The following is a 17,267-nucleotide window of genomic DNA, read 5'->3' as shown; positions in this document are numbered from 1 at the left end:
AAGACCAATTTTTACTGTTCTCACGGCCATAGAGGAAGATAATGCAGATTCTTTAAAAGATGCTTGTGTGCACAGGTTTGTGAGGGGAACCGTAGGTGTGTGTCGGGTCTATACCCTTTATATTTTGCTTCGGCAATGCATTTCGTATCTTATACTTTCATATATCACTTTAACAGCTCTACAAAGAGCTCTTAGATGTCATCATTGTTTTCATAGCAGTGTAAAGATAGTGGGCTGATATTCCCAGCAGAGAAACTGGGCAGTAATATATATTACTGTTGCAGCCTTGGCACTGAATGCGGTGTCATTACCAGCCCCTTGAAACAATAGACTGCAAAGAAAATGGGTGTGGAGTTCTGTTCATATGCGTATCTGCCTCCCTCCACTCATGGCTTCTGTTCTCAAGGAGACTTGCTGATGAGATCGCTGCGACATGAGGTCACACCGACACGCCCTCTGCAGCTGATTAATATTCATGTTTTCTGTTGTTTTATCTCTTTAGTAATCTTTTTTTTTTTTCTGTCCCGCCTCCTCTCTCTTCCCTGTGCATATTTCTCTCTCAGGGCAATGTGACCTTTTCTTGTGCTGAGCCAGTTTCCGTTGCCGTGACGTTTCCGGGGCCTCAGAGCTTCCTCCAGTTACCGTGGGCTCCCTCATCCTCGGGGGGTTTGTCTGTAGGGTTTCAGTTCAGAACTTGGAATAGCGCGGGGCTTTTGCTCACCTTTGACCTCCTTCAACAAGGGGGCGTGGCCTGGTTGTACCTGCACGAATCCAGACTCCGCCTACAGATCAATAAAGCTGGCAAAGCGCTGGTGGATCTCCACACAGGTCAAACTGGTGAGCTGACTCTTACAAACTGCAACTCCAATCACTAAATTCTGTTTTATTCTCCTATAATGTTGAAATAAGAAATTTTTATCTATGATATTTTCATAGGTTCTGCTTTGAATGATGGTCAGTGGCATTCGGTGGACCTAACCGTCAGAAGCGGTCGCCTGACAGTCTCTGTGGATAAACAGGAAGGAGGCGTTTCTCATGCCACACCCTCATTTTCTGTCACCGTATCAAGTCATCTTTTCTTCGGAGGTAAATCCTTTGACTGCCACATGAACTGATCCACAATGTTGAACTTTAACGTACTGTTAAACTTCATCAGGTGCAGAGGGACTTTTTTTTTTAAAATCAGGTTTTAGGACAAATGTAACAATTCTTTTGTTTGTTTTATTTTTCATATCTAGTCTTGAAGCTTTTTGATATTTTTTCATTTTTTCATTTCATAAACTCATCTTCAAACCCCTTTTCAGTCTGTTTCATATAAGAGGAAGTTGCCACGTTTGCTCTCAGATTTATGTGTTAATATTTGAGTTTTTGATATTGCACAGTACAGCTGGTGTCGTCCGCTCTCACCTTCAGCTTGTGGCGGTTTAATAACCAAACTTATAATTCTGCATCGTGTTTTCTCTGCTCTGCCCTCTTCTCATGATGTTCATCTTCCTTTTGTATCTTCTTTCTCTTCCTACTTTATTTTGCCTTTAATTGTTTCCATCTAAAACGTCCTCTTGGCCCTGATTGTAGTCCTGCCGGGGTTATTCTGTCCACGCAGATTCTTTCATCGTGGAATCCATTGTGTTTTCTTGATGCAGGCTGCAGTCATGTGGCTCTCATCTCTGCAGCAGTTTTTTGTTTCCTCATGCAGGTTGTCCTGCTGAAGATCCTGATCAGGAATGTCGAAACCCCTTCAACATTTTCCAGGGCTGCATGCGTCTCCTTACAGTTGGGGACCAGGCGGTTGATCTGATCAGGGTTCAGGAAAGACTTCTGGGAAACTACAGCCAACTGCAAATCGACATGTGTGGCATCATCGACAGGTCAGAGCAACTAAATCAGCTTTGCTCTCTGCTCTGCTGCTTTCTGGTGGTTTAACAGCTACAGATATCCATGCTCCTGTGCTGCGAACATAACATTCATATTTAATGCCAGAGGCTGTGACTGAACATATGGTGTTCCCAGGGTTTGGAACAATGATGCTTCTGGGAATTTCATTATGGGATTCTAGGAATGTTCAGAGTACAAGATAGAATTTGGCTTGGACTTAATGTTTAGTGTTTCTGATGAAGGATTTTGATGATTCCTGCATCTACACTGCGTCATACAGAAGCCAAGATCAGCCGCGCTCGAATATCGGTCCTCTTTTCATTGTTTTCTCAAGACAATGAAGTTTGTTTTTATGAGATATAAACAGAATGATTAAGGGCTCAAAAGTAAGTGGTTTCTGTCTTACACCTGATTTCATTGATCAAAGTAGACTCTATACAGGTGGGGAGGGGCTATGGTCATGGCTTACAAGTGTAATTTTTGAGGGATTGGTAAAAGCACATAAGAACTTGAGACTGGATTGAAGTTAAACCAGGTTTCCCAGTATGGAACAGTGCTGCTCATTAGATCCATCAATTAATATGCTATTGGGGAGAATAAACTCTTATTCCTGTTGATGGATTGTTTCCCTCTCAACCACCGCACCTTTCCACACTCCTAAAACATGATGGTGGGTTGTTTAGACTCTCTTACTAGGAGTGGGGCTCAAACCCACGTGGACACCTGTCCATTGGATCTTAAGTCCAACACCTTAACCACTCGGTCATCCTGGTTATGTGGAGTTGTGTCTGTTTGACAGGAATAAAATCAACTAAACTGGAAATAAAAACCTAAATGATTCTGTTTGTATTTATTCAAACCTGTAAAAAGCGGATAACCCCCGACTGCAGCTGGGAGAATGGGGCTGGATATTGGGTGGGGTTGGATGTCCAGTGGGCGTGATGTTAGGGTTAGGGTTAATCCAATCAATATCCAGCCCCGCCTCATTCTCCAGGCTGCAGCCAAGACCCTTTCTAAAAAGCTGCACTCAAAGAGGCTGGAGTTTGAACAATGTCACCTCAGCTGCTCAGCCATGCTGCTGTACAGGAAGGACCGCCCATCAGCCTATTTGCACCGGAAAAAATGAGTTTGAGATTCCTGTAAGTTGGTAAAATCTTTATTCTGTAGAACCAGGAGTGGGTTGTAAAACCATGTGTGCATTTGTGCATCAAATCTTAATTCTAACGTGTTTCATTAAGAAGGCAGCAGTAATGGTACAAATATATTGTTGTCCAGGTCGGAGAAGAAGCAAGGAGAAAATCTGTTGAGTCTCCACCAATTTATTTCCCCTTCATTCCTCCAACCAACTTCCAGTTTCTTTTAACAACAACTCCCAGTTTTAGATGATGTTTTAGGAACATAAACTGCATTTAACTAAAGCAGCTGTTGAGGCTTAGACTGGTGACTCATACCAGCAGTGTGGTTTGAACCCTCATGGGCTTTTGTCCAAGACCAACACCTTCCCCACTAAGCCATCCTTCGCAAAAAAAGATTACATGACTGAGATAGTGAAATAACAATATAGCAATTATGATTTTAAGTCATTGATGTCAGATTCAATTTAATTTCTTGGTTGCTTCTATCGGTCACTTCCAGCTTTTTTTTTTTTTTTTTTTTTTTTTTTTTACCTTAAAGACATAACAGGGTGAAAAGACTTTTTTTTCAGCACTGAGTGAAAAGACGAGCCTCCTTTGTGTGATGCAATCGGTCCTTTTTTCTGAGCTTGTAACCAAGAGGGTGAAAGAGGAGAAATACCTCAGTTATGAACCGACTGATTGATCATGAAACTCGTCACAGTCACGTTGTCTTGTTTTGCTTTGCTGCTACGTTTGTTTCCTCTGTCATGTAACTTTATATGAGTTTTTCTGGAAATAAAATCACATTATTTTGCTTTTATGTGGTGAAGCATTGTACTGCGCTCAATACACAAAGAAACAAACAAATGTACAACGAATAAACAATTGAAAGCACACACACACACACACACACACACACACACACTAAAAGCATTTCTATTAAACTTGGAGGATTATTGTTTAGAGGAGATGTGAAGTGTGAAATAACCTGTGACAGCCCTGTTTGTTTTCTTCTCCATCAGATCTGACAAATCAGAATCTCTGACTGGCTTCTTTAATTCTCTCTTCTGTTGTGTTTATTACAATTTGACACCTTCTTCCCGATTACCGGTTGGTAATCAAAAATGCCAAATATGTGCTTAACGTATTCGTACTGGATTTTTTTTTCGTGCACTTGACATGAAAATGTCTTCTTTTTTTTTTTTTTTTAAATCAATTTTGGTAACTTAATCCACTTTTGGAAGTCAATGAAATATTGGCTTATCTGTTGGAATTTTACATCTAAAAAGTTTACGTTGCTTCAAATCAACCAAAATCTGTTGTTGTTTTAGCTGATCTGAGATGTGAAAGTCAGGGTGCTGTGAAGCACTGAACCGGTTGTTTTCCTGAAATGTCCGTTCGTTCGTTCGTTCGTTCGTTCGTTCGTTCGTTCGTTCGTTCGTTCGTTCGTTCGTTCGTTCGTTCGTTCGGTCGGTCGGTCGGTCGGTCGGTCGGTTTCTGAATGGCCCACGGGAAAGCTGAAGCCTATCCCAGCACTCATTGGGTAAAAGTTTTTTCCTGAGAGATTTAACACCTAATCTTATTTACCTGTTGATTATTTTAATCATTGATGTTTGGATGTGTGCTTAACAGCACGCTTTTCTGTAAAAAAATTAATTCAGAAAATCTATTTATTTCTGCTTTTCCTCAAATTTTAAAGATCAGCTGTGAAATAAAACCCTGTTCTCACAGGACTGCATTTCTTTCCACATAGAGAAGAAATGTTCCTGAATAATCAAGTTTTTTTTCTCTTGCAGACACTGTTCTGTAGACTTTTATCACATGCACATACCTGGTTTTTGTTTTGTTTGGAGCTTTAGTCATTTTCAGTGTTTTCCGGAAAGAAAAATGGAGCAATTTATAATCATTTCAGCCTCAGACTCCTTGGCCTTGGCTTTTTGTCTGTGAAGAACATATAGAATGACACACTCCCTCCCTCCAACAGATTTACATTACACAAGGTGCTTAGGTCTGCCCGACCCTCAGATAATAAAAGTGTGGAGGTGCTGTGTCCTTTCACTCTGTCCTGATTTTATATGTATATATCTGTGTGTGTGTGTGTGTGTGTGTGTGTGTGAGCGCGTGCATAAATAGGATTTTTTTTTTTTTTCACTGCTACTTCAGCACAAGGTTGCAACATTGAATTTTTATTTCAAGCATCAATGCTTGTCTGCTCCCAGAATCCTGCACATTTTACCTTCTGTCTTGCGGGAATATTTTTATATTTTTTCATTCCATCATACCTTAAAACTGGGGGCAAAACACAAGTAAATAACTTTGCCTTGTGCAATGCTTCCAGGTCAAGTTGGCAAAAAAGGTTCTCAGCTCAGAGAGCCTTAAAGATCATTAGAAAGATGCAGACCATTCGAGTTAATTTTGGTTTGTTTAAACACTGGGGGTTTTGGTTTATTTGCAAGTGCAGCCTGGTCCAGTTAGCTTGCAGCATGAAAGTATACGAACCTTCTAGTGAGGAAAAGGGTGCATAGGATGCACCATAGAGCAACATGATGGAGAGTTTTTTGTTTCTCCTTCTGATCATTCATTCATTACCCTAACTGCTTAGCCCGATTAAAGCCTGTTACATACTCCACGAGAAGTGAGAACTTTTTTCTTGTTCTCGAGGCTCCGAGAAGAAAATGACGTCATTTTGTTCTTGCGGACGTGTTTGAGGACAGTTCTTGACACACCGGGCTGGCAGAACTTTTTTCTTGCGGGGCTCCGAGAAGTATCGTGTGATTGGTCGGACATTGGAGGTGGGCGTGGTTAACACAGAGAAAGCATGAAGCGGAGTTGCTGCTTCCGTGTGTTTGCTGTTGCTGGCAAAACGGATTGTTTTGATAAAACAGCTTATTGAGGTGCTGAGAAAGTACAAACATTTTTACATGTGGCAATAAAACACTCGGACCCAGCCGCGTGCACAACCTGCCCTGCCGCGGACGAAGTTGCTTGTTAAATATGAAACTAGAAAAACAGAGTGGAGAGCGGAAACCTCCGCCAAGCACAATGTTTAAGAATCCTTTTAAAACATTCCTGGATCCAAACGGTGATCCTGACCACCACCAGAATTTAATCAGTTCTTCATTTTTACATTTGCAACAACTCTTGAAATATTTATAAAATCCCTCCGTAACCTTTTAAGTTATCCTAAGCAAAAAGAAGCCGGGGAAAACAACCTCCTCGGCGGAGGTAACAACTGGGTATCTTGCACATAAAGCAGACATCTGCCCCCAGCAGTGATCCCTCCCCGCTGCAGACGTGCTTCTCGTGTAGTATGTATGGACCTGCCGAACAAGACGTTTTTTCTTGTTCTTGCAGCCTCGAGAACAAGAACTCAGTTCTTGCTTCTCGTGGAGGATGTAACAGGCTTAAGGGTCACGGGGAAGCTGGAGCCTATCCCAGCAGTCTTTGGGCAAAAGGCGGGGAACTTCCTGGACATCTCGTCAATCCATCGCAGGGCCAAGAGACAAACAACCACTAACACTCTCTCCAAGGGGCAAATTTAGAGTAACCAGTTTACCTAACATGCAGGGCTTTGGACACTAAGAGGAAGCCAGAGTACCCGCAGAGAACATGCGAACTCCACACAGAAAGGACCAGCAACCTTCTTGCTGTGAGGCCACAGTGCTAACCACTATGCCACCGTGTGGCCCTCCTGCTGCTCATACAGGACAAAAAGTGGAACTTACTGTTCACAGTCAGTGGTTGAGTTCTTTCCAGGCCTGACAAATTAACTTGGAACAAATTCTGCTCTTCACTGAGGTAACTAGTTTATCTTTTGATGCCAAGACTGGTGTCTCATGACTTCACAAGCTAAACTGTGTTTACTACTACTACTACTACTACTACTAGCCTTGTGTTGAAGCATACCAGGAGTGGGGTTTGAACCCACGAGGGCTTGTGCCCATTGGATCTTAAGTCCAACGCCTTAACCACTCGGCCATCCTGGTTCTGATTGGTACCGTTGTTCTGGTACTTGATTCACCTAAAAAGCAGAGCGCAGGAAAACTGGATCAAAAGAAGTAGTATTGCTTTGAAAAGTGCATCGTTTTGTTTTTTTTTTCCCTTCCCAGCCGATTCACACAAGATAATCCCTCAGACATTTGCTTTGTCCTAGAAACATGCTACAGTCCTGATGTTGACAGTAAAATTATTGTGTCCAAATTTCCCCTTGATAAAAACAGAAGACATGCAGACACAGTGCTGCACGGTGGCGCAGTGGTTAGCACTGTGGCCTCACAGCAAGAAGGTTGCTGGTTTGATCCTTGGCTGGTTTGGTCAGTGGCCTTCCTGTGTGGAGTTTGCATGTTCTCCCCATGTATGTGTGGGTTCTCTCTGGGTACTCTGGCTTCCTCCCACCATCCAAAGACATGCATGTTAGGTTAATTGGTCACTCTAAATTGCCCCTAGGAGTGAGTGTGAGCATGAGTGTGGTTGTTTGTCTCTCTGTGTGGCCCTGCAATGGACTGGCAAGCTGTCCAGGGTGTACCCTGCCTGTCACCCAAAGCCAGCTGGGATAGGCTCCAGCTTCCCTGCAACCCTGAATTGGAATAAGCGGTTCAGAAAATGAATGAATGAATGACATTCAAAAGCTTCTTTTCCCGGCTCCCCTCCTCCCCCTCCCGCAGTCCATACCTGATAGCCACACCCTGCATATAAATAGCATGTTAGGATGAAAATACAAAGTAGTGAAGAAAAAACTCAGAAGACAAACATGGCTGAGAAAATGCAGGAAGGATTTCCCCAGCTCAGTTTATTTGCCTCTTCCCGCTAAACAGTCGAGAAAGAGAAACTCGTTGGTGTGAAAAGCTGAAAACCTTCACAACGGCTTTTAAAAAGTTCCTGGATCCAAACAGTGATCCAGCTAACCACCAAAATTAATTCGGTTCTTCCTTTTCACAGTTCCAACAAAATTTGATAAAAATCTGTCCATAACTTTTTGAGTTATCTTGAACACAAACACATAAGTGCCTGTAAAAACATAATCTCCTTGGCGGAGGTAAGAAAAAAGCCTTGGACCACACAAGGAGCAAAACCAGACGGGAAGGAGCCAAGACAGGGCACCACTTTCAAATCTTGCTAGCTCCTCAACATTACCTACCCCAGCTGTAAGTCATTTCACTTAGTGTTAAAAACACACTAAATAACTTTCCGACCATAAAACGACCTGTGGTCAGGATGGTTCAGTGACAATATTTTACCCATTTATGGCGCTATTGATGCCCAGCAGCATCAACAACTTTATCTCCCAGGCAACTGCACGACCTTGACATGTCACTGGCAGATGTAAACAGGAAAACCAGAATAAAGACCCCGAAAAAGAGACAGTAAGAAGAACCACATAGAAAGAGTTGCCCTCCATACAAACGGGGGGCAGTAGGTCAGGAGGGACTGAAAGGGTGGTGGTTTGTTCCTGGATTCATAGTGTCCTCAGCCAAGAGGCTAAACTCAGCGACATCTCTGGTGTGTTCATCAGTCTATGAGTGTGTGTGTGTTTGTGTGACAGGGATAATTAAATTAAATAAAATCAAACCTGTATTTATAAAACACTTTTCATGCAACCTGCAACACTACATGCTTCCATAATAACAACATATTCTGCATATTAAAATAAAGCAAGAAAGATAGCAGCGCATAGATTTTTTTTAAAAACTAGGCCATGCTGTATGTGTGTCTTTGCTTGTGAGTGGATGTGACTGGTTGTGTAAAAGCATTTTAAGAGGTCACTATAAGTACAGTTCATTTGCCATTTATGCTGATTTGCATGAAAAATTTGCATCAAATTGCTTACAAGCTTCCTAAAATATGGCAGTATTGTGAACTTACCCAGATGGGTTTTTCTCAGTGATGTAGAAGCAAACTAAACTTTATGAAAACCCACAAATCTGACCAGACCATGAACACTAACTGCACATTTTCCACCAAGCTAACATAAGGTCCTCAATTGTATCAATGCAGTTCAAATGTTCAAATGATAACTTCATTCAGGAGGTTTATGAGATGACTTTTGTTGAGTCTCATTTTTATAATTCTTAAGATATTAAACTGTTTTGTTTTTGTTTTTTGTTTTTTTGTTTAAATGAAAATGAGGCGCAAAATTGATAGGTGGATTGATGTGGTCTCTGTATCAGTCCATCCTAGTGAAGAAGGAGCTTCACCAAAAGGCAAAACTCTCAATTTACTGGCTGATCTTTGTTCCTATATCTCTTATGGTCACAAGCTGTGTGTCGTGACTGAAAGAACAAGATTGTAAACACAAGCAGCTGAAATGAGTTTCCCTCGACACAGTGGTCGGTTTTTCCTTCAGAGATATGGTGAGAAACTGGGAGGAGCTCAGAGTAGAGCTGCTGCTCCTCCACATTAAGCAGAGCCAGATGAGGTGGTCAGGCATCTGGACAGCATGCCTCCTGGACCTCCTTGGTTGCGTGTTCTGGGGAAACCCCAGAGAAGACCTAGGACAGGTCAGAGGGATTTTATCTCTTGCATCTGGAGTCCCCCTGCTGAGGTGGTGAATGTAGCTGGGGAAAGGGAAGTCTGGGCTTCCCAGCTTGTTTTTATTTTTGCCGATTGTGTACAGCACTTTGTTTAAACTCTGGTTGTTTTAAAGGGCTTTATAAATAAAGTTGAGTTGAGTTGAGTTGAGTAGGCAGCTGCCCCTGTGACCTGACTCCAGATAGGTGTCAGAACATGGATGGATGAAGAATTTAACTTCTTGTAAATGATTAATAAGAAGGATTTATTACCTACTTAAAAGATTACAGCTAATGAAAAGAGAGCAACACCGGGTAGATGTGATTGCTCTTGGCGGTATGGTGGTCACCCTGACTGAAGCTTTCTGATTTGACTGAATGAGCTTAAGAGAATATAGGACACCCAGCATTAGCGTTGCAGCAGTCCATTTTACATGCAACACATGACTGTTTTTTAAGCATCGCTTCCCGATTTCCTTAATCTTACACAAATGAAAAGAGGCAGCGTTATACATGCCTAGTTTCATATTTAAAATACAAATCCTGGTCAAAAATAACTCATGGTAGAACTGAAAGCTAAGGCAGTCATCACGAGTAATTATGTGCTTGGATAATGATTCTTTAATATTTTTAGGGACAAAAACAATCATCTTAGTTCGGCTTTAATTCAGAAAAAGAAAGTAACAGTTTGTCTCTAAGACAAGCCAGTAATTTCAGTAACTTATTAGTTAAATTAGGTTTCATAAATAAAAAAATTAATTTGATTGGAAACATGTATGTTCTTTTCAGATTATATTGTTCACATATTCAAAGTTATATACACATACAAAGTTGTAACCACGGGTCATGGGGCTCTCTTTATATATCACATCCGACACCGCAAATTTGATTGCATCAAATCCTGTCTGCAACTCACATGTTCACAAATAAATATCTGAAAATAACAGAGTTAAGCAGTGTGGTAATGTGAATTTAAAGTGAGCACTAAGAGCTTTATCTGCAAGGTTGCAGCTCGCTCTGAGATTAAAGCACTATAAAGATAAATGGAGTAAAAAGAATCAAGGTGTCGCCGGCTGACAGGCTGCTGAGTCTGGGCTTTTATCACAAAAAGAAATAGTTCCAGATTCTCTGCAGTTATCAGTTTTCCTTTCCTTGAGTCCAGACATATAAAAAGGTAAATTTACTCAACTTAACATGCCCAGTCAAATATAAACACAAAATGTAGACGCAGTGCTTAATGCACACACAACCTCTCACGCTCTGCAACTACCAGTGACATCAAATTTCCCATGTGTGTTTCCCGTGGCTGATGGTGTCAAACTGCATGAAGGTGTCAGTAGGTCCTGAAACAGATGGAAAGCAACTGGTGTATATTGAAAAATTGCCTGTGTTCCTCTCTATCTTGCTTCATTTTATTTTATTTGTGCCTTATGTTGATTGAACTGAAGACAATATTCAATATGATATTTAGTTCGACATAATATTTTCATGGCTTTATATAAACAGTTTTGAAGAACTGGAATAATGGTGAACTACAGATTCACATATTTTATATTCAGGGTAAATTAACCTTAATTGAGTAATTATTGGCAAAAGTGCACATGAATTTACTCAGACAACACACACCTCTTTAATAGCATTAGCATCTTTGCACAGGAGACAGACTACCGTCACCATGTGCATAAAATATCTTGCTAAAAAAAAATGAAAATAATTATGCAAATGAGTAAAATGAACTTTGATTTGAGACAATATCTAATAATGTTGATATTAGGATGCTTTATATATCAGGTCACAGGATTCTGGGAATGTTGAGAGTAAGGGGAAAATATAATAATTTCACAAGTAGCTGTTTGTCACCAGCACAATGAAGGATTGTACCAGGAGTGGGGTTTGAACCCACGTGGACACTTGTCCATTGGATCTTAAGTCCAACACCTTAACCACTCGGTCATCCTGGTTGCCTGGAGCCAAGACCCTTCACCAGACAAAAATCACAGTTTTTATGTTTCAGGAAAAATTTTAAGTTATAATGTCACCAGACATAATGACGGTATATATAACTCAGATATGAGCATAAAAAATTGACATGTTAGTGTTTTTATACCAACAAAGTGATAATAGTCAATATAGTTTATTTGAACTAATCATTTGTTTCATCTTATGATAAAATGTTTTTGTGAAAAAACTGATGAAATTATTATCTTGGATTATTTTTACTATTTTATTTTTTATATATATTTTTGAAAACTCATGTATTTTTTACATATTTCTATTGTTTATTTTATGTATGACATATTTTTTAAATTTTAGATAGTTTTTATTTTATTCTATGCCTTGTATTTCTGACTTTTTATGTTTTTGTCATATTAAATAGCATTTGATTTCTGTGAGTTACATTAACTCACCTGGAGTTGCAGTAGAAAGCATAATGAACTGGAAATATGTGTGTATTCCTTGACACGGTTTGTCATTTTATCAGCTTCTATAACTCGCAGTCGCCAGCATACAAAGAAAGATTTTACTCCTGTGAAAGTCTTTCCATTTTTCTTTCATTTTTATCTAAATATTGTATGTCCTGTCAGTCTTTTTCAGCTCCCTTCATCACTTTTCTCATGGTTACAGTGCGATGATATTTATCTACAAATAACACGCAGAGCTTCAGTGCGGTCTTCTGGGAGCTCAATTCATTGAAGGACCGTCTTCAAACAGTCTGGAAGCTTTCAAAGAAGATCCGATGCCAGGAACGGATATTCTCTTTTCACCAGAAAGCTTCTCCTTTTATATGAAATGAAAGAAAAACTGAAAGCACGAAGTGACCTCCCTGAAAAATTGAGCGTTTCAAGCTCATAATCTTCAAAAGTTGCATTTCCAATCAAAACAGCTAAACAACCACTTACAGCTTTATCTTAGCATCAAAACAGAAATTAAAGTAGTCTGAGGTCTTTCTACTCAACAGTAAAACTATCTGAAAGGTACTGAACCCCCCCGATTGTCAGCCCTGAGCTGAGGAAACCTCTGAGGGTGTCATGGAGCAACCAAGAACACGATGAACTTTTCTTTCTGATTCAGTCCCAAGCTGAAAGGCACAGATGAACGTTGCTGTTTTAGTTTCACTCTTCTCTTATTTTGTTACTTTTTTGGTAATCAGATTACTTTGGTTTAGAACCTCATCGTGTGTTACTGCAGAACACACGGTGTGTATTTTTATATGGAGCACAAGCAAAATGTGACATTGGTGTGATGAGCTGCGATGTGTCACATGATTTGAAGCTAATAATAAGTGGAGGGATGATGTGTCCTCTGGGAAAATTCTGTCGTTGTGTGACATTTCTTCATATAATGATTTCTTTCTGTGACTTTTTCGTTAATTGGATGCGTGGTCTTCTCATTTCCCACAACATCTATGAATATGAGCAGCAACTAATGTCTAGTTAACGATGGACAGTGGTTTGATTTAAAGATAGAGCGCCTCACATGACATTTACAGGCAGAGATACAAGCAATATTAACAATTTAGTGCAAAACACAAGAAATAATGGGCAGAAATTTCAAAATCTTTAACCTCAAGTTTTTATTTGTTACTTTTAGAAACATTTTTGAGCAGAAAAACAAGAAATTTGTTTGAGTGTATCATTTATTAGTGTGTTGGAATTGCTGCAGTGTTAAATGTTTCCACTAGAGGGCAGAAGAGAAGATTCAGGATTTTACAATAAAAATAGCTTAATTCTCTTATCTGCGCATCATTCAGCTCTGCAGAGGCCTGATTATGAGCCATCCTTTTTATTCAGGTGTACCATCGAGGGGTTGCATCAAAATAGTAGATCTTGAGGACGGGATTTGGGCATTCCCTCCATAAAGTAATCAAACAGCTCTAAGAAAAACTACAGTATGTATCAAATATGATTCATGTGAACTAGGGCTGCTCGATTATGACAAAAATTCTAATCACAATTATTTTGACTGAAATTGAGATCTTGATTATTTAACACAATAATCCAGTATTTTTAAACAATGCTGCATGTCATAGTGTTCTTGACTCCGTGTCGCGCATTATAACCACCTAATGCACGATTCTGAGTTGTTTAATCCACTTTTACCGCTTATATAGGAACTATTTTACGTTGGCCTCGATGTACGTTTTATGCCAAACAACCGCTGTCAGGCTGCAGCGCGTTTCTCTCATTCATCTGTTAAAAGACAGCTGAAATGAACCAGCTGATTAACGCATTGCTATGGTAACGCCCCATAACAGATATTACAGTGTTTAACTCGCCGAACTAATAAAAATAATGCAGCCAGTTCTCACTGACAATGGTATAAACTATGTTGTAGTGAACCTCCACGACCTACTGCAGTTATTCTACATTGACCTGCAGCCGGAGCCGACTGAGACTGGCCGCCTGGGAGTGCTTTAGGACGGGAGAGGCTCCCGCTGCTCCTTCCGTTACAGTAACTGCAGAACAATATGTGCCTTTTGTATCGCTTTTAACAAAAAAAAAGTCGCCAGATTTAGCGAGAAAGTCGCCAGGTTGGCAACAGTGTCTGAATGAAAGCAAAGCGGCTGTGGGAGGAGTTTACAGCACAGCGCTGCAATGCCGGAGACGCTCGATTAGCAGCTGAAGACAACAGGAGAGGAAACTGCAAAGAGGAAAATAATCGCACCCTTTTATTTTTATGATCGTTGAAACCTCATATCGTAATTGAGATTAAAATCCGATTAATCGCCCAGCCTTAATGTGAACATGTAAATGTAACAATAAAATATATTTAAATACTCCCATGCTAGCTCTGGACAATGATTAAAATTTTGAATAGTGATTAACTGCATATTTTTCTGCAATAGGCCCTGCGATGGACTGGCGAGCTGTCCAGCGTTACCCTGCCTTTCGCCCAGACACAGCTGGGATAGGCTCCAGCTTCCCCACGACCCTGAATTGGATTAAGTGGTTAGGAAAATGAATGAATGAATGAATAAAGGAATGATTTCTGAAGAGAGATGACCAGTTAAAGCCAGTGCCATTTCACCCACCTCTTCCTGTGAGCCAAAGTTTGTCTATGTTTTCAAAGCCACTGAGAAATGGACTTCAGAAAAAACAAACAAAAAACGGTGTTCACCTGTTATCAGGTACTCATTGAAATACTTGGAAATTTAAATGTTCAGCAATAGAAAATAGTGTTCTTATAGTATTTAAATAAAACTTAGATACTGAAATAACATAGAAATCTAAAAGTTAGTGGTCAGTACCATAGACTGTATATAAAGAGATGGACGTAGCTTCTGTGACGTCACTCATAGGTTTCTGAAGAGCTAAATTGAAGCTCGGTGGGCGGTTCCTACCATCGCCATCTTGGCAGGGGCATGCACGTAGTCTCACCCGGAAAATACAAATATGGGCAAAGAGGTGGAACTGAGAGGGGGGCTGTGAGCGTCATGGTGGATGATTGACATTGAGCAAACTCTGAGCTTACTGTAGCTAAGAGCTAACCAAGCTAACCCAGAGATAACAGGAGCTAACCAGCTAACGGAGGTAAGCGGGCTAAAGCTAAGTCACATTGTTAACTGGCTAAAAACCGCGGTTGTTCTACATTCTTTCTTGAAGCGGGAGATCGGGTACCTGTCAATCAAAAGGACACGCCCCTAAATATGCTAATTTAGAGATTAAATTATTTTTAAACGGGCGAGTAAGAAAAAAATTCACTCCCCCCACAGTTGTCACGAAGGTAAACCTGACCTATTAAACCGAAAATGGATTTTTGAACCAGACTGTAAACATGTTTATTTCTGCCGGGAAGTTGGTCTTTTTAACATGGGAGTCTATGGGGATTTGCTCTGTTTCGGAGCCAGCCCCTATCGGATGAAGGGGGAACGGCAGTTTTATGCACTTCCGCATAGGCTTCACTTTTAACCGCCGAAGGCTCCGTCCATCTTTCATATATGGTTCATGGTCAGTACCAACATTTTTTCAATGTTACTGCTGAAGGGTTCCACCATGAAGGTTCTTCAAATGTTTCTGAAGGAACTACATTTACTTTTTTTATTTATTTTTTGGTGGTTTGTCTGAACTTTTCAGTGACAGTTGTATTTTTTTCCTCATTCAATGAGAGGCTGCTGATGCACTGGAGCATCACTGTATATAACCCGTCAAGTGTGACAGTTAAAACATGAAAGACGTATTAGGAAAAAGAAAAGCTATTCCACTTGATATTTCAGACATAAAGGAGTGTTTTATGTCCGCAGTCTTCTCTGTCCTCTGTTAAATCTTCTTATTACTGGCAGCTGATAAAGAAGAAAGCGTCTCCAAATGTCAGCAGGTCCTAAATTCTCTCACTTTGTTCTTCGTTTCTCTTCGTCTGTCAGGTGCTCTCCCAGTTATTGTGAACATGGCGGCCGCTGCAGTCAGTCCTGGACCATCTTCCACTGTAACTGCTCTGACAGCGGCTACAGCGGCGCCACCTGCCACAGCTGTGAGTCACATGACACAGACATCACATGACCACCAAACCACATGAGGACAGGGTAAAGAGAAGCAGGTTAAACAAGGCTGGTTTTGAGGAAGAGGATGTTCACTTCTTCATATTGAGAGCGCATGAGATACACATGACAGGAGGAAACTAAGCTAATAGGCAGTGGGATCCAAACGAAACACAATTCACACTCCAAGCAAATAAATGTGAATATAACAAAAACATTCTTAGCTTCTTAACATTAGCTTCTGCTAATTTCTCCACAGCAAACAAACCAAACAGGAGTCAAATGAAAGCAGAGACTCTGCTGTTTATAAAAATGTTTGTTTCATCGCGGTGGGACCAAGCTAGCAGCCTGGGAGTAGCAAGCAAGAAAAGAAAATCACAAGTCATTAATCACGTCGTATGTTTGCTGTTTAGTGGTGAAAAGTTTCCTTCCAGTTTGATAAAACTCTGCCAACGTGCTCGTTTCCATGACGATGAAGGAGATTTTATTGTGAAGTATTTTCTCTTGCAGTGATATACTTCACTTCTTTCTGGATTCTTGTTTTGTTTCTAAGGTGAATTTAACGTCCATCCCTCCATTCTCCTGACTCGGACTATTGATAGATGTGTCCATCATCATCATCATCAGCTGATGGTTCCCTGAATAACACTTAAAATGTTTAAAACTGCTCAGGTTCATGTTTTTAGCTTCTACCGTTACACTTCATCAGAAGACATTACTATACTAATTCTTAGATTACTGGGCTGTTCTATGTTTTTACTGAAAATTAATGTAGTTCCCTTTCATTAGGAGATAACCATTAAAATGTTCTACTTTCCAGGTAATTTTACTTTGTGACATAGTGACACATATTTTGATACTTTTTTAGTAATCTCACGTCTCAGCTTTCTTTCTAAACCAAGATTATACATGCAGCCCTTGTAGCTGCGAAGATACACTTCATTTATTTTGGGTGTGTCATTTAGACAGGAGGCAAAAAGTATAGCGCTTGTAAAGTAGCTGTTAAAAAAAAAAAAAGTTTTTTGCTTCGTGTTGCATTTCAGAATAAGATAAATCAACTTGATGGATCGGGATGCAGCCGTCTGTCACAGACTGCACATCCTTTGTTTCTGTCTTTTACCTTTTGGATCCAATTCTTTTCAAATGCCAAAGTAAGAGACTGATTTCACTACATTTGTTTGTGATCTTGCGCTCAGGCTAAAGTAGTAGGAGTCAGTGGATTCAGGCACCAATCAGAATTATGTTTGTTTAAATTGCAAAATAGGACGTTAACCCTCTGATGCATGGATTATTAAT

General features: G+C 40.3%; 1 protein-coding gene across 1 annotated transcript in view; it reads left to right on the top strand.

Moving 5' to 3' along the window:
- The window catches only part of LOC306758030 (contactin-associated protein-like 4), a gene marked incomplete at both ends in the record, with an annotated part of 189,104 nt that overhangs the window by 111,331 nt on the left and 60,506 nt on the right, over nt 1-17,267 (top strand). Inside the window, 4 exons of the mRNA XM_079243245.1 lie at nt 564-828; nt 937-1,086; nt 1,697-1,868; nt 15,858-15,964. Coding sequence (XP_079099371.1) covers nt 564-828; nt 937-1,086; nt 1,697-1,868; nt 15,858-15,964 — 694 coding nt within the window. The remainder of the gene's footprint in view (nt 1-563; nt 829-936; nt 1,087-1,696; nt 1,869-15,857; nt 15,965-17,267) is intronic.

Source organism: Telmatherina bonti (genome assembly GCF_933228915.1).
Source record: "Telmatherina bonti genome assembly, chromosome: 7".
NCBI lineage: Eukaryota > Metazoa > Chordata > Actinopteri > Atheriniformes > Telmatherinidae > Telmatherina > Telmatherina bonti.
The sequence above is the reverse complement of the archived record's forward strand: the minus strand, read 5'-3'. Positions and strand labels throughout refer to the sequence as shown.